This window comes from Lepisosteus platostomus, chromosome 24 (genome assembly GCF_059453375.1).
Source record: "Lepisosteus platostomus isolate fLepPlt1 chromosome 24, fLepPlt1.hap1, whole genome shotgun sequence".
Classification (NCBI taxonomy): domain Eukaryota; kingdom Metazoa; phylum Chordata; class Actinopteri; order Semionotiformes; family Lepisosteidae; genus Lepisosteus; species Lepisosteus platostomus.
In genome coordinates, this window is record NC_142634.1 from 9,052,240 (window position 1) to 9,075,170 (window position 22,931).

General features: G+C 40.0%; 4 protein-coding genes and 1 non-coding gene across 9 annotated transcripts in view; 2 read left to right on the forward strand and 3 right to left on the reverse strand.

Moving 5' to 3' along the window:
* Positions 1-437: 437 nt before the first annotated feature.
* srsf9 (serine and arginine rich splicing factor 9) lies at positions 438-5,487 on the forward strand. 2 transcript variants are annotated; one of them, XM_088618772.1, is made up of 5 exons: positions 438-593; positions 2,571-2,747; positions 3,165-3,337; positions 3,816-3,988; positions 4,570-5,487. In XM_088618772.1, the coding sequence occupies exons 2-5, from the start codon at positions 2,590-2,592 to the stop codon at positions 4,792-4,794; spliced, it is 729 nt and encodes a 242-aa protein (XP_088474898.1). In that variant the 5' UTR covers positions 438-593; positions 2,571-2,589; the 3' UTR covers positions 4,795-5,487. The 2 variants fall into 2 exon arrangements, with proteins under 2 accessions (XP_088474898.1, XP_088474899.1); XM_088618773.1 differs by having other exon boundaries at positions 448-600.
* Positions 5,488-5,554: 67 nt separating this feature from the next.
* gatc (glutamyl-tRNA amidotransferase subunit C) lies at positions 5,555-11,829 on the reverse strand. 2 transcript variants are annotated; one of them, XM_088618775.1, is made up of 5 exons: positions 11,384-11,805; positions 10,568-10,618; positions 7,241-7,410; positions 6,749-6,852; positions 5,555-6,627 (listed from the first exon to the last, which is right to left on the reverse strand). In XM_088618775.1, exons 1-5 carry the CDS (start codon positions 11,597-11,599, stop codon positions 6,566-6,568), a joined length of 603 nt encoding a protein of 200 aa, XP_088474901.1. In that variant the 5' UTR covers positions 11,600-11,805; the 3' UTR covers positions 5,555-6,565. The 2 variants fall into 2 exon arrangements, with proteins under 2 accessions (XP_088474901.1, XP_088474902.1); XM_088618776.1 differs by lacking the exon at positions 10,568-10,618 and having other exon boundaries at positions 11,384-11,829.
* Positions 11,830-12,050: 221 nt separating this feature from the next.
* On the forward strand, positions 12,051-12,123 carry trnak-uuu (transfer RNA lysine (anticodon UUU)). The gene has a single exon. It is a non-coding gene; the product is annotated as a tRNA-Lys (tRNA).
* A 1,060-nt stretch (positions 12,124-13,183) lies between these two features.
* triap1 (TP53 regulated inhibitor of apoptosis 1) lies at positions 13,184-14,629 on the reverse strand. The gene is made up of 2 exons (XM_088617724.1): positions 14,260-14,629; positions 13,184-13,945 (listed from the first exon to the last, which is right to left on the reverse strand). The coding sequence occupies exons 1-2, from the start codon at positions 14,404-14,406 to the stop codon at positions 13,868-13,870; spliced, it is 225 nt and encodes a 74-aa protein (XP_088473850.1). The 5' UTR covers positions 14,407-14,629; the 3' UTR covers positions 13,184-13,867.
* Positions 14,630-16,224: 1,595 nt separating this feature from the next.
* Positions 16,225-22,931, reverse strand: part of LOC148641555 (small G protein signaling modulator 1-like) — a 49,981-nt gene continuing 43,274 nt past the window's right edge. For all 3 annotated transcript variants that reach the window (XM_088617722.1, XM_088617721.1, XM_088617723.1), the window contains 6 exons: positions 22,545-22,669; positions 22,313-22,395; positions 21,858-21,967; positions 21,525-21,621; positions 20,903-21,070; positions 16,225-20,462 (listed from right to left, as the gene is read on the reverse strand). In XM_088617722.1, coding sequence (XP_088473848.1) covers positions 20,374-20,462; positions 20,903-21,070; positions 21,525-21,621; positions 21,858-21,967; positions 22,313-22,395; positions 22,545-22,669 — 672 coding nt within the window. In that variant the 3' untranslated portion in view covers positions 16,225-20,373. The remainder of the gene's footprint in view (positions 20,463-20,902; positions 21,071-21,524; positions 21,622-21,857; positions 21,968-22,312; positions 22,396-22,544; positions 22,670-22,931) is intronic.

Genomic DNA, 22,931 nt, shown 5'->3' on the forward strand with positions numbered 1-22,931 from the left:
TCTAAACCTCCTAATATGTCGAGAAAATACCCAGATTAATTGTACGTGTAGCTACAAACTATGTTCGTAATATTTTTTGCATTGTTGTTCATAGAGATTACGTGAGCGTTAAACTATTTCTATTTTTGAACGGACAAGATAGGTCACCACGGTTTCCTGTACTCTTACAAAAGTGCACTGCTTCCTTCTACAGCATGCTCCGCTTGCAGCGCTACAGACGGTACCGTGAACCTCACTAAAGACTTGTTAGAGCGGTAGACCACCTGTTCCCGAACATCCCCTCTATGCGCTGGCCTCCGGGAGGACAGGTGAACAGAGATCGGAGAAGTGTGCGGGCGCCCAGCGCAAACCACCTGGCGCGCAGTGACGTCACCGCGCCGCAGCCGAGCACGTCCGAGTGACGACGGGGCGGTGCTGTCGCGAGCCGTCCGGAGGGCGGTGCCCGTTGCGCTTGCGTGACCTTTAGGAGGCGGGCTCGCGGGGCTCCGAAGGCGGCCAGGCTAGTACTTCCTGCTCCGGGGGGAAGCGAGAGGCAACCCGAGCCGAGACGGGCTTCTGAGATACACAGACACATACACATCGGAGAGACGCGGGTACGTGGTAAGGTTTTTCTGCCCCAGAAATGAAAAAAAATCCTTTATTACAGAGGAGCTGGGGAGGCCGAGGGAGCCGCCGTCGATCGCGAAGCGGGTAGTACGTGGAGTTCAGAGGCGGGAGGACGGCGGGATTGGTCTCAACAAAGGGATTTAGCCAACTAGCTTGCCGACTCGGTGCGAAACCAGGCAGGCGGATATTTTCCTTTTTGAAAGAAAAGCTGGTCTTCAGTTTTTTTTTTGGCTGGGTTGCTGGGGGGGGAGGGGGTCGAGGAAGCCGAAATGAGCGGTGTCGATCACAAAACAGGGTCCAGGTGGGGGCTATTCGGGGGAAATTGGACCGGAGATGCGCGATGTTTTTTTTTCCGGGAGCATGCGATCTCCGCCGCGGGGTTCTGGCGTGTAGCAGCCCCGGAACTGGAGGCAGAGAGAAGACGCTGTTAATTGGAGGCCGGGTATCACACGGACTGGAACACCATTTTTAAAATTATCCTAGCAATCCCCCCACTGACCTGTTTGAGTCCATTTCCCTGCAGTACCCGGATTGCTGCATGCATCACATTAGTATATTCAATTTGCAAACTTAGCGCTGTCCTTTTAACACACGTATGGGTGTAGCAGGTTTGAATTGGCAGGCTAAAACTGGGTGTGTTGAATCGGAGAAGCTGTACTTTACCGCGGAATGAAATGTTACACTAGACCCCATGAAGCCCCAGTTTAATCTAGTTGTAATAATAGTACGGTACAACATTACCGTAGCTGTTTCTCTGTGTTGTTATCGATGAGCGACTTGATATGAATGGAAGTAAGGAAAACCTGTAGGGAATCTAGATGCGAAATATGAACAAAATACGTTGATCGACACTTGTGGGTTCATTTTATAAGTTACAATAAGCGGAATTATAAAATTATACCTTCTCGATATGCAAATTTCACTTAATGGAAAGTAATATACGGATTTCCCTACATGTGCTCACAGTTGCATTCTGGGTAAATGCTAATGCACAAAGTGTTTGTTTTCCTGGAAAACTGCTGTCAACATCTGATAGGTTTTTTTTTTCTTATTCCTTGAGTGGAATGATGGGACACCACTTTCACACCCAAAGGGTGCCGGAGCCTTTTCAATAAAAAGCTTACAGCACTCTGTTTGGAATAAGAGGGGGAAATGTGTTTTTTTGAAATACCTCACAGCTGGGGTTACTGTGCCTTTATCTGTGGAATTGCATTTCATATTGTTTCACGTGCACAGAAAAGAACATAATCATGGACACACTCCCCTCTACAGAAGTAAGAACAGACTGTATGGCCCATTTCAGCTAGTCACTTTTGTATGCAAAAAAAAGGGGGTATCTGACCCAGGTCCCGCACAGTCCACGGTCCTGCACATGTAACAGGTTGCCTGTAAGACCTATTATCAGCATTTGTAATGATCAAAATTCCTCTGTGCCTCTACACTTGATCAGTGTAGTAAGTAGGTTGGTTCCATTGAATCACTATTTTGCCACATGTAGGCCTTGAGAGGTTTCCTGTGGTGGGGTCTTCCATTTCAGATTCTCACTGAACCGCCAAACTGAAGAGATCACATCTATCATTGGCCAAAACAGCGCTCTTCCAAATGATTTTAAGACCAACTTTGGACTCATAAACCTTCTTGGACTGTGGCTAAACAGGACCACCCCTGGACTGAGCTTCGGATTAAAATGGCTCTACGGAGTAGCTCATCTGTCCCATGCATTGACAGTTCTGTCTGTATTTGGAGGGGGTCTCTTGTATTAATGAAAGTGGCTTTTGCAGTTGTCTGCATGCTCTTTTCAGTGACCTTTGATTTGAAGTAACAGCTGTGAGGACCTTTATTCAGTCCCTTGAGTGTTTAGAACCTGTTCCATCGGAGCGCTTCCCTGGCTGTTGGTCACTCGGTGAGCGGCTCCGTGCGCTGGGGCCGGTTTCGATTGTTCCCTCTCCTTTCTGTGGTGCCAGGGCTGGTCCCAGGAGAGCCATGGCGGATGGAAGGATCTATGTGGGGAACCTTCCGATCGATGTGCAGGAGCGAGACATTGAGGATCTGTTCTTCAAGTATGGGAAGATTCGAGACATTGAGCTGAAGAACAACAGGGGCACCATCCCCTTTGCTTTTGTCCGTTTTGAGGACCCACGGTAAGCCGGAAGACCCTTTCCAGGGAATAGGACCCCATGTGGCTCGCTTCTTCAAGAGCAGAAGAACATGCGATTGAGGGAACTGTTTTAGTTATCGATCAGATCGGAATTCATCCCTTAGCAAGCCGCACAACTGACTTCGCTGATGTGGTTTCTGCTGAACTGTCAGATTAGCACCACAGGCGATTTTGATAAAACTCATAAATTTGACAATTTGTATCCACAAACAAAAGGCTTTGCAACCAAGTTTGCAGAGTGACCAGGCTTATTGCCTTACATTTGCAAGAAACAAATGTAGGAGGATGGTCTAGGGTAGGTCTAGTTTAAAAGGTACTTTCTGACTGTGTGGAGCTGTGAGGTGTCATTGGTCTATACTTTTCAGCAGGAGGGGAACTGATTGTCTGCTTTCATCTTTAGGGACGCGGAGGACGCAGTGTATGGGAGGAATGGCTACGGGTTTGGGGACTGTAAGCTGCGTGTGGAGTACCCTCGCTCTTCCGCCTCTAAGTTCACCGGTCCAATGGGAGGGGGCCCCAGGGGCAGGTTCGGCCCCCCAACTCGGAGATCAGAGTTCAGAGTCATTGTGACTGGTGAGTGAAAATGTGCATCTTGATTTGGAAGATCCACCGGTGTTTTTTTTCCCCTTCCCTTTTCAGTTTTGAAAGTGCTGAGTTCTGCTGCTTGAGCGGTGCCAAGGTTTTTGACAAATGACATACCTTGTAAAGGGTGCCAGCAGCCATATCACCCTGTAACTCACAGCTGGCAGCCCACTGAAGCTCGGTGGGAGTGAGCCTGGCCTTTACCAGTCATTACCTCCTAATAATCCCCGTCTATGAACTGGCTTCATCACTCTGTTCTCCTCCCCACTGAGAGCTGGTGTGTGGGGAGCGTACTGGCGCACTATGGCTGCCATCGTATCATCCAGGTGGGGCTGTACACTGGTGGTGGTGGAGGGGATCCCCATGACCTGTAAAGCGTTTTGAGTGGAGTGTCCAGAAAAGCGCTATAGAAGTGTAAACAATTAGTTGAGCAAGACCTGTGAATCCATCCTCCTCTTGCCTTTTCAAGGGCTGCCTCCCACGGGGAGCTGGCAGGACCTGAAGGACCACATGCGGGAAGCAGGGGACGTGTGCTTTGCGGACGTGCAGCGGGACGGGGAAGGAGTGGTGGAGTTCCTCCGAAGAGAGGACATGGAGTACGCCCTGCGCCGACTGGACAGGACTGAGTTTCGATCGCACCAGGTAGCTCCTCGGATTTCACGGCCAGGCGGTCTGTCGCCGTGGTTTGAACCGGTATTTCTCCACGTGGGGCTATGGCGTTCCCATTTCAAATGATCTCTGAGCAGCCGAGTTGAAAAAATTGCTTGTTACAGGGGCCAAAACTATTCTCAAAATAACTTTTCTGTGACTCATAAAACTCACATTTTTAGTCTGTGGCTCTCTGGGACTCGTCCTGCCCTGAGCAGGAGCAGTTTTTAGGGTTATGCTGTTCCCAGTCTACAGTGTTTTGGCAGTAGTACACTAATTTGAAAGCTTCATTCATTTATACCTTTTTACTGTGATCTAATAAAGTTCTGTAGAACCAGAGATGGAAGCATTTTGTAAGTATTGTCATTTTCGCATAATTCAGTTAAAATGTTTGACAAGCTTTTTATGAAAAGCTTCAAAATTTATTTTAAAGGTTAATTGAGTTGGAGAAACATCAAGGAACAATTGGATCAGTTCCGATTTAGGCTTGTATAACATTCGTGTTTTTAAATGGGCTATTAATGACGAACCATTGTCGGTTTTTTTTACCTACCTGTTCCCGGTCTTTGCTGCAGGGGGAGACGGCATACATCCGTGTCCACGAGGAGCGAGGTTCAAGCTGGGGTCGCTCGCGGTCTCGCTCCAGGTCCCGAGGACGGTACTCGCCTTACCAAAGCCGGGGGTCCCCCCCTCGGTACCAGTCCCCCCCACCGCATCGCCACTCTCTGTCTCGCCATAGTCCGCCGCCCCGGCGTCTCCCCATACAGCATCACAGCCCCCCTCCCCGCCACTACCGGTAAACGCAACGGCAGGCGAAGGGTGTCCGTGGCTGGAGGTTTCTTTTTTGGGTCTTTTTTTTGATTTATCGTTTTAATTCCCCCCCCCCTCCCCTCCCCCAGTCATTAATTTACATTCCACTATCGGGACTGTCCCCAAAGGTCTTCGGCTATGGAAGTTCGCTAGAGAAATGCGCTGATGGCAGGAATGAACTCCAGTTTCCACTGTTCCGTTCTGAAAGGGAGGATTTCTGTAGTGTGTGTGTGTGTGTCTTCACGCAGATGTTTGTGAGATGGTACATCTAGATTAGGCTGAAGCTACTTGTCAGTCAGTTTAGGCCAGCTTTATGAATATAGTATTAATCATGTGGGTAAAAGCCTTTCTACGGATTCTTATACATGTGCTTAATATGAATTGGAACCACGGGGATTCTCCCTAACCCTGAATGTGCTGGCGTAAAACTGTGAAAGTCTGTTGTCGAAGAGCCCTTTTAGGACAGTCCTGCCTTCTGGATGGTCAACTTTTAGGCTTCTGTTTGTAGACACTGAAGTTTTTTTTGTTTTACTTTTTATGTTAAGTATGAAAGCAAGGCATTTTTAACTTTTTTCTCCAAATGTCATTTCTTTGTACTTAATCTCAGTGGCTGTGTATACAAGCAGATTTTCAATTTTGTTTTTCAATTAATAAATGGAATATAAAATTGCTCTTTAATACAAGTGTGTTCAAAGAATCAAAATACAGCTTGTAGTACATGTACATGTAGAAAATGATTTTAAGGAAAAGGCAAGTTCATTTTTTTTATTAAACCAAACCACCATACTTAATATACCCTCTCAGTTTCAGAAGTAGAAGATTTTGATATTCAACAGCATGGAATTGGATTTTTTTTTAATAGTTTGAAACCTGTCAACTTTTAATACAGTTGCAAATAAGTATATAAAATGTGTTTTTCAGGTAACAAGATTTGTATATCAAATGGTCAGAACTATGATGGCAGGCATTGTTACATACAAATTAAAGTTTAAAAATCAACAAGAATGTTTAGTTGTAAAATATCTTGGCACTTTTTATTGGTCGTTATAAGCCTTAAATTAGATGTGTGAAGTGGTGTTTTGCATGACTGTCCTCCTATATGTATGAACATCGATATGTCTCTTCCTCAGATTATTTACCTCTCTGTTCAAGTATGTAAAACAGTATCTTTCTTTACTGGACTCACCAATTTAATGGTTTATTTAGTGCTCCTACTCAAATCACATTCAGCAGTCAATGCACAGTCGGCCTATTATAATGGCTGTGTTTAATGGTAAAATAATTGGACTGTGTCTGAGTTATATTGCTCTCAACCTAAAGGAAGTCAGATAGGTCAGAACACTGAAGAATGGCATATACTATGTTTATTTGACCAGTTATGGAGAATAATCCCCAGTACCCTAAATTTGTCAGATGGATATGTTCTGAATTACACTAAACCCCTGCACCACATCAACATTCCCTGAAAGCATCAAACAGGCAAGCCTTAAAACTCCTGAGGTATGGTAATGGTAGGCAGGGCTAACAGATCAGGTGATTCCTTCAAAATGTCTTTGCCTACCATTAAAAGGCTTCCAAATTCTATCCTCTTAAACCACTGGCTCAGTGTTGACTTTGCTATACCTAGGGCAGACAATTACACCAGCAGCCCTTTTCCCTACATTAATCCAGTGTCATCTTGACAGGAGGGACTATGAAAGACGCACATGCCCACTGCACTCAGCAGTCTTGACTGTCACCAGATGGCTCAGCGTCCCAGGGTCAGAATTCGGAGTTCTTCAGCAAACTGGCTCTCTCCTCTCGCTGTGGCAGGGGGATGTTCCCTGGACAAGAAGACAATGAGTGTCAATTGAGCTAAATCAATCTTTAAAACTGAGCTATATTTTTTAAGATTCCTGTACTTGAATAACAAAGACGTAGTAGAAAAGTTTCAGATGCTCTCACCCGGTGGAGCCACAAAATACTCTTCCACGGTCTTACTGGAGGCACGGAGCAGCTGCTCGGCACATTCCCCTTCGCGTACACTGTCCTCTCTCAGATACAGCTGTCTGCAGGAAGGACACAGGAGACCAGAAGGGTCATGGCAGACTGGTGAAGACTGTCATGTGTGAATTAGTTCATGGCATTAATGCTTAAAAATGTAAAACCTTAAGTAACTTACTAAAAAAACTGCATTAAAATTCCAAATGGTTCAACGTATCGTATTGCCCAACGCTGGTCACCCGCTGGTGAATCTTTAATCCAAAATCTTTAAACCAGTTCTCCAGACAGGTAATCTGAGGTGTCTCTTATTACCTAATGGAGGAAGAGGAAAACATGGCCTTGGGATTGGCCAGCTTCTCCCTCTAGGTGGTTCTTTGGAGAAAATGACCCCTCTCCATCAAAGAATTCAGACATTCACTTCACGGTCAGGGTTAGTGGTAAATAGCGTCTCACCGGTCCTCAAGCACAGAATCCATGGGCTCCACCCCCTCCGTGTCGATAATATGGAGCTGATCTGCAAATCGGATCGCTCTTTCCAGGCAGGCCACGCCTTCTTTGTTTCGGAAGTCCACCAGGGCCAAACGCTCCAACTTGTCCACTAAATCGGGAGGGACACGTGTCGGCTGTGGAAGACAGACCCCCAGCACGGTTAAAGTCTCTGGCAGAACTGCTAAACCAGACTCGTCAAGCTTCATTCCTGAACATCCACACTGATTTGTTGGAACTATCGCCAGTCCAGCTCTCGAAGCCCCTAATAAGTGTACTTATCTGATTCATCTGAAGAGCTCACCACTTCTACAGGCCCAAAGGTGTTTTTACAGGTACTTTGCAACAGGCCCCAAACACAAATGTTACTAAGAAAATAGTGTCACTCTTCCTTCTCTTACTCATGTGTTTTACAAGTAGCTCATTTCATCCAGGGGATCTCATGCAATTACTTCCTGAAAGTACTCAGGTTTCCAGCTAGCATTACCAACCGTTTGGATCACTGATAGAAGATCCATCCATCTATTCATTTTCTAACTGCTTTATCCAATATAGTGTCTATACAGGGCACACAGACACAAATGCACACGCTCACACCAGGGGTAATTTTCCCAGAAGGCAATTAACCTACAGTACCAGTGTGTCTTTGTACTACAGGATGAAACTGGACTGAATCCAAGTGCTCTTCTGTGCTGCCCATACTGGTAACTGACTTTTGTTTTAAAAAGTACGTAATTCAGAAGTTGATTTGTTTGATTGATTTTGCTTTTTGATTTGCTGTGACCTTGCACTAAAATGGCAGCCAGAGGAGTTTGTGTCTCACCAGGACTTACGTTTCAGACTGTTGGGCCTGCTTTCACATGTGTTCCAACCTGCTCCACTGCAGGTATTCACTTAACCATTTACCATTTAATTCAGCTGGATAATGAACAAGATAACAACAACAACAACAAATCACTTGACCTGCTTGTTTGGAAGACTTCATACAATAAACACAAATGAAAGTTAATAAATAAACTTCAGATTAATGGGATGGTGACTGAGATCTCTTAAAACACAGTCCTGTTTTTTTGGGAAAAACCTCAAATCTTTGTCGTACTTTAAGTCAGACTTAAACTCTGGTCCAACTGTTAGGGGGCACAGTTCAAAATTATATATTTAATGTGTCTACATTGGTTAGCTCAAATAGTTAATGACATTTTGTTATGTTTAGCACTTTCTTGTTACTGTTGCGGTATTTCAGTTGTTTTTGTTTAGCACAAAGTCTGTTTACAAATCTTTGTGTAGTATTATTATAATACCTGCTGCCACTGTCAATACATCCTCGGACAACAGTAAATAGATACAGTAGTACAAGCTTGGGTGAGCGCCTTTTACCATGTAGTTAGGCGGCGAGCACAATTACAGCAATGTAACGACATTTAAAGCGTAAACATTTAAAATAACGAAGCTGCTAGCGCGTCTGTTCGTTAAGGAATGAATGCAGTTAAACGGTCAAATCGAAATGAGATTTGTGTGATCATCGTCGCATTGAATTTGGATTTACGTCGGAAGCGAAGAGCCGAATCTCAAAAGAGTCATTATGTTTTGAACGAAGGTGCGAAAAAAAAAATCGGAACTGAAGGATCATTTACAGCAGCAACAACAACAACAAACAACAACAACAAAAAAACAGCAAAAAGAAACGGGGAGAAAAAGAAACTGGAAAGAACTGACCAATTTTTCAGATGACAAACAGTAGAGCTGGCGAAACAAACGGATAGCAAATGGTAAATTAAGGCAAGGTAAAATAGACTCGTATCATATCACCCGTCCTAAATAAAAGGTCGATGATGACCAAATTTTACCTGCAAAGAAGGACATCGTGAATTACTAAATGGACGGAGGTCCAACAGCGCGATGAGATCTTTGCAATTAGGTGAAACATACAGACATCGTTAACGCAGCTCAGCGTCTAACTCATGTTATGTGACTATTTTAAAGTAATGAGCTGTTAGTTGAGAACCATGTATTTGTTAAAGTGATTCGGGGTAGTACCACTGGACACAACTTTTGGTGGCTTTTGGACCGGTACATTACATATAGCTGGATTAAATGAACCCATTTAGCGGCGCCATAGCTCTCGTTAGAGCACAAGGCTGAGGCAGAGTCGCCATTCGCCGCAGGACCCGCCGCAAAGCACGTGTTGCCAAGCTCAGTGTCGACGCTTTTAACCACATTGTCTTCAAGATGCAAGAAATATAGTCAATAGCATCAAAAAATCGTCCTTGGAAACGTGTGCTCTGCTCGGTAAGGAAATGGGGATGATCCGAAGCTTGCTATCTCGAGGGGCGGCTGTAAATGAGTGCATGACATTGGGATGGAGGTGAGCTGTTTTCCATCACCAAAAAAATCATCTTGCCAGACGTTTTGAAAACCAATTGTGGGCTCCCATGCGCGCCTAACATGTCAGCTGTATTGCAGCTGTTGAATGCTTATTAGCAGCGCATCCAAGGTCGTGATCTATTTTGAATGGACATTACAAAACAAAGTCGGGGCTTTCTAGCAAAAAAAAAACATTCACGTTGTAGGTTAAGATTGAGTAAACTACAGAGGGACTCACTAAAGCGTTCCCGTTCATTCACCAGCATCTTTAAAAGTCAATCCTGACAGCCGACCGCATTCTGCCTCTGAAAGGGCACAGATTATGACCTACGGCCACACGAGGAAGTGCTTGAAAAGTCCAACGAAACTCTGCAAGAGTTTTGAATCCACAAAGAGTAAAGTGATCAAACTCTCGGAAGCCTTTTGCCCTTTGCAGCAACTAATTTGTGTGGACACCTGTGGAGAATTACAACCGTTTAGTACTGACATTCACAACAAAACACGTCATGATAAGTTATACAGGACCCACCATACACACACTTCCCCACTAAGGAAAGGTGAGTTGGATTTTTTATATGAATTCTGCATTGCAATTTTTTTTTGTTTACAGTTCACCTTTAAATAATGATATGCAATTAAAGTCGTGTGTTTGACATGAGCCATTGCAGAGGTGTGTTAAAATAGCACAGCGTAGTTCATTGAGTTGGATCCTTAACCAGACTGCACTCATTTTTGAGGGCCTTCAGATTAAGACGTTTGGGGAACCCCTCCTTAAACTGTGTTGTTTATAAGACCACTGAGAATTACACAATAGCACAAAGTATTTCAGGACATACTCCTTTGTGTTTGGTTATGCCCACTGATATTAAAAATATACTTTATCCGACAGGGATATTGGAAAACTTTCACGTAATTGTGATCAAAGTTTACCGGAGGAAGATCTTTCTCTTCTACCGTTTCCCATGTTGGTGACTGTGGCACCTGAAAAATACCATAAACACACAGAAGTGAATTAATAGGATTCATGTTCTGAAAAGCTCTTTTACTTCAGGTCTTGCGTACTTATTATACGAACCACTTTATTATAGTATGTGAACCATGTTTTATGAACTAAAATCTAAAACTAAACTAAAAAAGATAAAAGAAAACGTGTCACCTTTCCCGATCTGCCTTTATACTTCTTTAATTGTTTATAATGTAAACCTAAATTTCAAATAGGGGAATGTACAGAATGGGAATTAAACATAAAAACGTGTTTTGATTTTGACGTACGTAAAATACTTTTGATTATGCTTGATGTATAATCTGTATTCCACAGAAATATATTTTCAATAATAAAATACTTAAGAGTAAAAAGTAGGACACAAAAGCTAACGTATTTTTAGCACATGTATATTTAACATAGTATTTTAAACTTCTTGAACGTAAATATCACATACGTATAGTACAGAATTGATAAATTAGTACAGGTCTGAATACTGGGTACTTCGTGTAAGATCACAATAATTGAGCCATGAGCTCAATTATTATAACCACATTATAACCACACAGTTCCACAAATATGACATTTAATGTATTTTCAGATCTCTAAATTAAACGATGAAGTCCTATTCTTAGGGTTCAGTTACATTATAAAAAAATGAGTTCTCTCATTGACGTGAATTTGGATAATAATGCCCAATAAACCATACAGAAATAAATTAAAATTACGATATTATCATGAAGTGACATATTTACTGTCCTTACCTTTGATTTAGGTACATTAGTATTTTCTTGTCTCTGACACACAGCAGCTCTCCGATGAATCTCTCGGTAGCCATTTAGATTGTGGCCCACTTTAACTGCGCCTATTCCGGGACAACAAAGAACTCCACTCTGAGGATGTACGGGCCTCAATCTCCATATCGATTTTGGCGCTCTCCAGATCATAATTTTACAAATTCTAAAAATAAAGGGTGTCATTTTAACTGAAAAAAAAACGACAATAAATAAAGTATGTGTTTAATGCCTTGTTATATATGAATCTTTAACGATGATGTCGGCAATACGCAGATCAGTAACCCTTTCCGCACATCCTAGCGACGAATGCCCTTGTGATACTGCTATCTTACAAGAAACCTCTAGCTCTTCCTGATATGAGTGTGAACGGTACGGTAAATTAATCCGGTGTACTTTACCATACAGTTTCAAAAGCTAAGAATGTATTTATAAAGAAAAACCCAGGACCGTTAATTTAGCTTTGATAATATCAAAGTTGATAGAAAATTCAGAACTGAGTATTGTTTCTGAAATAGACAAGCGGTTGCAATGAATCATTTTATTAAAATATGTATTCATTGTAATGTTTATTCTCAATTAAACGCTATATGTGTATGAAACTAAGTAATGTCACGATTTTATACACTCTCACAGAGCCCGGATAGCTCAGTCGGTAGAGCATCAGACTTTTAATCTGAGGGTCCAGGGTTCAAGTCCCTGTTCGGGCGGTATGTTTTTGCAGTTCCATAAAATTCTCTTTTCCCGCTGCATAAAAATCGTATGTCCGTTTTTACAAAACGTATCCTGCCACTCATACAAGTTTACATAAAATAAATGCATTTTCTACAAAATGTATCCTGCTGTTAAATACACCACTGTACAAAAATGCAGACATTTTATATCCCCACTAGGGGCCACTATTTTTCTATCAGTTTTCAATTATGGCCACCATGTTAGAAAAAAGGTGCTGTTCTGAATCAGACCAGAGAAGAGCCTCCAGATAAATATCTGAGTTGAAGATATGTCCTACGCTGACAAACCAAAACTGAACTTTTTCAGTCTTGAAATGAGAAGACTATGGGCTACTGGCCCAGCACCACTGACAGTAGTTTCCTGGAGGTTCCTCAGAAGTTTTCCATTGCACTACTGACCAGCCTTGCAAGGTTTCTGAGACATGACAAGATCAGGCAATGAGGTTCAGGTGTGGTTCTATGTTCATCCTATGCTCAGGGAAAATATATACAACTGTAATGCATACAATTGAATTTGTCCTTAAATCCATTCGAAATAACAGTATCATATTATTTTTATATTTTGCTCTATGTTGTGACTTAATATTTAATTTGAACTACGTAAGAATTCTAAAGCATTGAATAAATCTGTGATGTTAGAATAACAGAAATGATTGATTTAATCATTTAAAATTGATTTAACAATGCTATGCATTTTCTAATTCTAGGAGTCTGATGACGTTAAAAAGAGGTTGTGTATTTTCAAATTACTGTGCTTTACTATCTGTGATGCGGAATTGTGTATAAATTATGTAAGGAACAATTAAACTACATTTTAAAATAAGGTAATTTTCACAGTCGAAAGCTAAACGAGTCAATAACAAGATTGCACAATTTCAGATTTTAAAATTATTAAATTATTATTTGCAGACTAATGTAATTAAATACAATCCCTTGAATTAAAAACAGTGAATGCGGTGATAAAATAATAAGCATATATTATAAACATTCTTCTTGGGAAGTTAAGAAATTAAATGCATTTAAAAAGACACTGACATTCATTAATCTTCACTTTATTGCTTTGCTTGAATGACAGAATAAGACAGAGTAATTTTTGTTCACTTTTTGTTTCAGAAAAGCATGTAAAGAGCTTATAAAAGCATGGCAATGTATCAGAGAAATCAGTTATTCATTTGTATTAACTGCAAGCTTAGAGATCAGGGATAAAAGCTGTAAGGTTCAAGAGCAGCAGGCTGCTGGTCATCCAGTTTTTCTATTTGAAAGAAATAGGACAAAAGTTAAATCTGCAGTACTCAAAGTCCGTCTTTGAGCACCATCTGATTTTGGGCTGTGTCCCATAAAAATAATATGAGGTATTCAAAGTTTGAAGCTAACAAAGACAACTCTGCTTATTGTTTTACATATTTAATTCCTCGTCTTAAATTTACTTAGTTGGGGAGAAGGGCTTAGCATGATCAGTATTTTTTCCCAAAGTGATTTTGTGAGAGACATGGGTATTTGACATCTGAATGAATATCCACTTTCAGTGAAATGCCATATAATCGTTACCATTGTCTACACATCCTTAAATAGATACATCTTTTGTTCTTCCTGAAATCCAAATAAATACCGATATAAATACAAGATAATAGTCTCAGTTGCCCCACAGTTGGCAGTCATTTCCACCAGAGTCTATGCAGGATGGACAGACGGTGAAGGAAGCTGGGTAGTTTCATCATGATCAGGTGGCAGGCTTTTCCTTGTTTGGACCCATGAATTCTACACCGTCAATAGGAATGTCTTTATCCTTGATGGCTTTCTGAAATCAGACAGGGAAAGAACTCATTGCAGGCTTCGAGAAGTAGACGATTTTGACCAAATATTTTTTCTATTAATTTCCAATTTGTAATTCCATAGTGTTATTATATTTCATGACGAAAAATGTGAAATAGTGGTAAATATCTACGTTAGAACCTTGTTTAAATAACGTCTGGAATAAATAGGTGTACAAACCACACGAATTACAAGCATTAAGGTAAAACAGCTCGAGTAATCTCAAACACGTTTTACGGAGCACCATTATTCTGAAGCTGTTTAAACCATTGATCGAAAACAATATTAGTTCCTGTTTACCTGTACACACGTCTGATATTTCTTAAACATTTCGGTGCAGGGATCACCGCTCCGGTCTCCTTTCAGGAATTTGTCTGCAAACCAGCGGTTAAAACATTGATCGTATTCCCGTTTCAGTTCAGTGCACCCCTCTCCTACACTGTTCATCCTCCAAACAAATGTATTCTCAAGTACCTTAAAATGTATGGTATCGGGAGCAAAAATGATTTGCTACAACGAACTTACGCGACTTCAGATGTGTTTCCCTACGATATGCTTGGCAGTAAACATAAAAATGTGTCGGAAAACCAAAAGTCGGCTGTAAAATTATTTAGTAAGTTCTTTGCAAACGACAAGCCGTACGAACCACGTGGTCAGTTACGTCGCCCGACCGGCCTTTAATGATGACGTAGACAACGATGAGGTCGCACGTAGAGAAAAATGTTTTTTAATAAAAACAGGATTTTCAGAATGGTGGATATTATAAATAAGATTTTAGTTTATTTCAGCACTATCGGAGGTGGACTTGTGTTTGGACTTCTCATTACTGATTTTGCACATATGCATTTTAAAATTTTCCATTTTTCTTTAATAGAGATTATGAGGAAGCGAACTTTGACCATTGGCACGGACGCATATTTGTATTTTACAAGGAATATCCACCGGGTTATTGGTGTTTTAAGAGCAGAACAAGAATGTTATATTTAAACAATGTGCGCTTGTATATTACACGTCATATAATAAATGGTTGTTTCTGCTACTAATAGAAAGGATGGCATATTTCAAGTGCGATATTTCTGGCAATAACGTTTACTAATATTAATTTTCAAATTCATTTTCCCAATAAAACATAGAATATGTAAAAACAGCATATACTGAGTCATAGACTAAACAGATTTTTCCACGCAGCCAGAGCTAGGTGAAGTCGACTTGATGTAATGAAAGCATTGGTTTGCAGTGCTAAGTAGTAACATAAAATCCGTTAAGTGTGTCTGTATATTGTTATAACCAAGGTTGGTGACTTGGGTTGTGAGGCACTTGGTAAACTGGTTTGTGCACACAATCGTGACGACAGTTGGTTACGCTGATTTCAGTACAACTTCTTCGGGTAGGTGATTCACAGTCCCTGCTGTTTGTGTAGGAGTAGGTGATGCCGCGATTGATTCTACCACTGACCCCCTCATTTCCGTGGAATGAAAAAGGAAAGCCTTGGTATCGATTCCCGATAAAGACCGTGGAGACAGACGTAGATGCTGCGCTAGGCAGGAGCAAAACTTCCAGCGTACAAACCAAAACGATTTGGGCGCTCAGCGGAGACACAAAACAGCCAACGTGTATCCAATAAGTGGTTATTATTATGGATTGTTTTTAATTTAAGACAAGAAAACCAGAGGAAAGCTCATTGTTTGAAAGTCAAGGTAAATGTCTGTATGTTTACCTCTGTACATCCGTGTCACACACCAATTTAGGTTCGAGAAGATGTGTCAGTGCTTCTTCAAAAGTTTCATCAGTGTTAGTCTGATTCAGAAAGTGTTCTGTCCTACTTTATGTGGTTTCACCATAATTATAGAGGCTGTTATTTCTCTGATGTGTTTCAGTTTCTTCAAGGCTGGCATGCATGTCTTTCCCCCCCTGTATACACCAGAAACTCATCTAAGATAAGATCTGGCAGGACAGCTTAAATCAAAATGGAAATTAAGAGGCATGTCAGCAGCAAGCTATATGAATGTACAAATGGGAATTTCTAAAAGGCCCCCTAATCATTATGTGGCAAGGTTTCAAATATGTGCTATTTCTGCATTTAATTCTTGTTGAACTAAAATGGTTGGATTTTTTTAAAAATGAAATGTGGATTTAAGTATTTTATGAATGCATACTACTGGATCCCTTGTGGGTTACGTATGGCTGTATGGCTGTGCGGGAATGAGAATTATGAATCATCAGAAAATATGCAGATCATCTGAAAAAGAACAGACAAATAGACCGTTTGCCCACATTGCAATAAAACTGTATTGAAAGAGCAATTGGAAAAAATAAGAACAATTCCATATTTATTTTTCCAAAATACATTGACCATTTAATATATATATATATTTGTATAGATTTTTTGTAATATTTTGTTTATGAACAACTATAAATAAATATTTCAGCTTAGAATAGAAAAGCAAAACTGACAACAAAAAAACATTGCTGGTTTTCTTGACTTTGCTGTAACATAATCTTCTTTCACAAATAGTTATCAGAATACTTGACACCTGCAAACATTTATAAAATAGTGCTCATATTGAGGAAAGAGCTGGATATCATTGATAGGGAGTCTCTTCCATAAAATGCTGTTTCAGTGCTTCTGCTCCTCATAGAAGTAAAGCAGTTCTGAAATACTAAATGTCCAGTTAGAGTTTGAGATTACAAAGTTGAGTATTTGCTTTTTAATGGAACTCTTAAATGTTTTTTCATCTTCAAAGACTAAAAGATGTCTATTTTTTTTCATTGCCCTTACATGCATATAGGTCAAAATGAACCTGCCTTGCTGCAGATTTAGCAGACATAGACAGTATGATATATAGGGTGTGTAAAGTTTATACATTTAAATTTCTCCAAGAGCAGATCAGTTTTGCCACAATTTAACCAGAATGAATTACCCTACCCATTGCCTTTAGCAGTGTAAAAGAGAAATTCGGAGCTGGAACTTAAAAGTATCTTAAGAGGGGACAGATGCCTGCATTTCATCTCCCCAAAGTGGGAGAATATACATTTTCCAGGAAGGTTTGGGTGGTTGACAGTACAGTTGATAATTTCAAGTTATTATGAGTGTCCTTTATTCAGAACGTAAATCAGCATATTCATTTAAATAAATGAATAAAAACATTAATATAAGTGGTTATTTTTGGTTTAAAGCTCTGCTTTAAAAAACTGTATTTACATAGTTAGGTCACCAGGTGGCAGGACTTGAGTTTGAGCAAACAATTAACACTTGCAGCATTTTTTTCATTCAAGAGCAGAATACAGTACACAATTACAGTATATACTGTATACCCCATGACACAAACAATGATCCTGCTTTAGATCTCTTCTGAACAATTAAGGCAGTACAAATTACTCAATACCTACTGCGTGTCCTTGAAGGTTAATGAACAAACATCTCAACTCGTCATTGCCTCCCTTGGTTGGGAACAGTTTTGTGCTTATGAAAAAGTTCACTATTCCTATTTTTTCCTCATTTAAATCTTAATGTACTGAATATCTGAGGCCTATGATCTCTTCTCATACTGGTACACTAAAAGTAGATACTTAATTTGGTTTCTGTGCTCAACTGCTAGAAAAGGCATTTGTTTGGAACTGCAATTTAAAAATGGAACCAACATGACTGCTTTTGCTCATTCTTATTTTGGTTATGGCCAGTTATGTAACAATTTGACTCTCAATCCCCGTTATCCAGCTTTAGCCTCGTCTGCCGTTGACCTTAAGCACAGAAATCTAGGATTGTTGGGCAACCCAATGAGCTGTAAAAGAATCAAACACGATATGCAGTGTGACACTACAATATACTGAGAAAGCGGCACCTTGTACATATTTAGTATACAGTGATTCATTGAAGAAAGATCAAAAATAAAAGCACTGTTGTTATATTTCCTTGTTTTTCTTTTTGTTTCCTTTTTAAACCAGAAATCCATAGTTCACTTGTACATCATATACGATTCTATATATATGTTTTTCTTTAATGCACAGACACTGGTTAAACATACGATATATATAGTTTGCCACGTTTAAAAGATATTTTCCCCTTATTACAGTACAATTCACAAACAGCAATATACAGAGACACTTCTTGAGAATGATGGAGAATATATGATGGGCAAAAAAATAGATCAGTCATTCCAAACACTGGCACTTCGAACACTGAGACTGACCGGGGTGTCATGTCAGTTTCATGGATGAGTTTTTCTTCAGTTTTCAATTCAATTCAAAATACTTTATTCATCTCAGGAGTGTGTGTCCAGCATGCCTGTAGAAGTCTGTCTGACTCGACAAGCTTTATAGAGTCTTTAATGATGGGGTCTTTTCTGATTCTGAAAATGATAGATGGCACTGAATCGAGCATTTATTTTCCGTCGCAAAGCAGCTGAAATAAAGTGTGCTGCACAATTTCTGAAGTCTCCAGACCAATTCCCAGCAATCAGGTCAATAGTCCTTCCTGGCACAGTCGATCCCCCTCACCCCCACCTCCCAACTCATTGGCTTAAACAGTAATTGTAGTAGAAAGACACAGAATGGAGAACATTTGAAACACATAAAATACCACTTTTTAAAATGCAAGTGAATGCATAGAAAAAAAACATCCTTTTTAGAGTACTGTGTTTCCCCTGCCAGAAGAAGTCACAGATATGATTCTAGAATATTTGTGAGGGGTATATTTTCTCAGAAAATTGAGTTTTACAAATATGAAACGCAATACATAACACAAGGCTTTTGGCACAGAAATTATTTTAGGGATGTATATGGAATTCACATGGAAGATGCGGGTGTCCCCTACCTTTAGGTACAACATGGAATCAATGAATCCTCACTGATGCTAATAAGGATGAATAAAAAATATATCTTTAATGTCTACAATTTTCTGCGCGATTGTTAACAAATCCCTGGAACAATCCTATAACATCAAACAGACTTACATAGTAGATATATTTTACTATATTCATAGAAGTAAGGTAGACTCTTAAAGTGATCAGATTCTGAAATGCAGTCTTACAAGAACGGTATTTTAGAGAATGAGAATAGAACCAACAGTGACTGAAATATTCCTGAATATATTGAATAAGAAAAGTTAAATTTAAGGCAAAGAAATAAAAGATACAGAGGTTTATGTATTTATAAACTATATATTTAACTCAGAAGATGCAGTACTACAAGCATATGGTATATTTGTTGATGAATGTACTGAAATATATTTAAAAAACCAAATCTGAAATCAAAGACCGTGTTCTACAAGGAAAGGAGTTGTAATTTTGTTCCCTCACAATTAAATAAAACTAAATTTAATTTTACAAGCAAAACATACCAAAATAAAGAAATCTACATTGCAATATCTGTTAAATAGAATGAAATAAATATTGATAAGCTACATTGTCTGTAGCAATTGCACTTTGCCCATTAGCAGTAATGCCTTCTCCATCATTCATTATAATTACAGTTTTTCAAATCTATAAATACTACAGAAAGAACAAAAAGGATCTGATGACTACTTCACAGAAACCCAAGCAGTTAACATCCAGAATTTTGTCGTAATTAGCTAAAATGGATTTCACATACTGACCAGTGACACCTAATGAAAATGGCATAAAGATGTAACAAGGTATTAAATTAAAATATAATTTTAGCCTACATGTTTCAAACGTCTAGTTTCTCTCAAGCCTAAAATATTAATATAAATGACACTTATCAAGCTCTGAGACAAAACACCACTTACTTAGTCTCCATTATCCTTCAGGTGGAATTCCTTGTGTGCATTTAACTGGAATGTTGAAGCATTTTAAATTGGCACATGACCCTTCTTTAAAACATAATTTCATAGTTTTGTGTTGCTGTGTCTGAAACTTTTCAATCTATTGCAATTGAAAACATTCCCCTTATGAATTCTCGTATGGAAAACAACTTGACACACTCCTTAGTAGTTCTGAAAATGCCGTTCAATGTAGACAAGGATAGTTTCATCAAAGCAGAACTGTTTTGCAATACTGAGGTGACCAGCATCACTGCAGAAGGACACAAATCTCCCACGTGATAAAGTCCAAAGATCTGCTATGAACAGCCATGGCTACCATCTAATTTTTTTAAGAGGCCGATATAATAGCATATGTATTCCACATGACTCAAGGATATCAGAAAGACTAAATCTGCAGGTGCATGACTTTAGTGAAATTACCTGTGAGGTAAGAAATGACATCATTGGCTTCATGTTCAATGGCTAAAAGATAAAGATAGTAAAAAAACGTTGTCTCTAAGGAAGTAGTTTGTGAGACCTGTGACCCTACATGGCTATGACAGAGCGGAGATGAGGGAAGGCCGTGAGGGCATGGCCAAGGAGTGTGAGTGCAAACTCATGGTCTGGTTAATGGGCACCGTCATGCCTCTGGCTCACTTGTTCTCTATCAGAGTCTGGACTTTGTAAACCAGGTCACGGGCCAGCTTCAACACTTGCTTGCTGTTGTGGTGTTCAGCCATTTCTGTGGGTAATGGAAAAAGAAAAGAAAAATGGTCATGCAAAGCAAACTGTTTTCAGAGTGTTATAAAAAATTGAGATCCCAATTAAGGTACATCACTGATTCATACCAATCTAGGATTTAAAACTGCCCTCACTGAAGTAAACATTTTTAACATTATATTTCTCAATGGTGATTATGTGTTAGTGCCTTCATTAATTGCATGTTAAGGCATATCTGAAAACAAAGCCAACTGTAAGCTTTTCTGTAGGCACTTGGAACATGGTATGCAGCTTTACTGCCTGTGTCCTGATTCTTAAAGTGTTGTTGCTCCCCAGATGAGAACAGGCAAAGTCCTTGATTCCAGTGAAACCACTAACTGAGGTATTTAATGCACTTTGTAAGATAAAGCTTATTGGTTGAAGGAAAATCAGAATAGGTATTCATAAATGCATCTGCCTCACCATTGAAGAACTTGATGATGTCGGTGAAATCCATGTTGTTCTCTAGGATGATGTCTCTGTACAGTTCCACCAGTGCCAGCGCAATAAACAGGACAAAGTGGCTGGAGGAAACATATTTTGCTGCCCAGATAGTCTCCCAGACTGAGAACACATCATCGTATACCAGCTCTGTGGGGGGAAGCACGCAGACAGCTATTACTCCTGCCTTCACCCGGGGACGGCTCTTTTAGTCTTTTGGCACTCTGTATAATTATTTAACAGATCCATTAAGGAATAGCCTACTTTTTTTACATGCAAACAAGGGTGATTTCAATCTTAATGAAAGGGGAATAACATTAAACAAAACCTTTCCACAGGGATGAAAACCTGGGATGTTTTCTCTTTCTGTTGAGTGGCTGTGTAACCTGGAGGCCTGAATTATTTATTCATCAACATTCTCAGTAAATGGACTGGCTGCATTATTTATGGGTGCAAATTTGGTTTCCATCAAAGCCCTTAACTCGACCTGGCTTTGCAGCATACATCTGTCCTTGAGGTGAGATCAAATACAGGGGTTTCCTGTCATTCATGTGATTGTTAAAGTTCCTTAATGAGCTCTGAATATACCCAGTGATGTCATTACCTCTTTTGAAGTCCAACAAAAACCAGCGATAGCAGAAATAGAAATGTGTGTAATCTCCATTCTGGTGCATCAGCTCAAACAGCTCAGAGTCCAGAATCTGCCGAATAAGTACAACCAGCCTTAAGAATTGGAAATACTGGGAAAACATTTCTTTATACACATACTCCTTTCTCCAACGCTTTATCCAATAAGAATGGATTACAATTTTATCTGCATTATAAAAATAAGCCATTTTGGATTCTGTGATTCCTTTTTTTAAATGTCAAACAGATGCCAACAAATCTGAGATCAAGTGGATACTTATACAAAACGAATGGTCTAATGGTGACGTGCCTGGATGAGAGAGCGCATGTTGGCAAAGTGCGTGTCCATGACTCCACCATGAGGGAAGTTCTGGTTCATCCTCTTCATGAGCTCAGTGAAGCAGCTGAACGCCATGGCCTCTGAAACACCAGACACAGACAGGGTCTGGAGGGGGTACTGGTATGCCACATATGAAATGATTGTGGTCTTAGGTGTACAATTTGAGACCTTTGAGAGGACAGAAAACCTGGAACTAAGGTTGGAAGTAGTTTTGGATTCTAAAGATTTGAGATAATTGTCCAGCTTGTGAAAAAACTGCACAAAACAGAAAAGTTGCAAGCAATATGTATTTTAAAAATGTATTTTTATAATCTGCGCCCTACACTATATCCTGAAAAAAGGCATTCAGGTATGATTACTCCCTTAATTACTCTGAAAAACACAAAGATTGTATATCATCAGCACATTGATCCCAGTGAACTCACCATCATCTAGTATCACTAGAAGTGGAGCCAGAAGGTCACACATGCCCTGTACATACCCGATTTCTAGGTGCTGCCAGATGTAACTGCAAAAAAACAATGATACAGGACACTGATCACAATGCAGTGGAAGAAATTTGGCTTTTCTAGTCAAATACTAGCTGAAAGTGCATGAGGTCTGTGTGTTTTCTTCAGATGAATGAGAAAAGGGGTCTCTTCCTTTTGTAGGAGTTACCTGCACATAATGTTGCGCAGTTTCTCCAGGTTGGTGGGAGTGAAGTACCAGTAGTTCCTGTCACAGCGCTGGACATCTTTCTCAATGCGATGCAGGTTCACTGTGTACATATCCAGCAGCTCTTGCTACAACAAAGTAAGAGGAAAATGAATTACTGCCAGACATAAATATTTGTCAACAATTGTGCAATATATATTAACTTAAACTGTAGGAAAACTACAATCCAGCTGAAGGGAAGCTTGTAAGAAATCACATTTCAGAAAACAGAGAAAAAACAACGCAAGGCAAAAAAGGTTTTCTACTGCCCTGCTGTTCTTGTTATCTTCTTTTTGTGGCCTTTCTGTTTATATTGTATCTGCCTATGGATCCATGACCCAGTTAATCAAA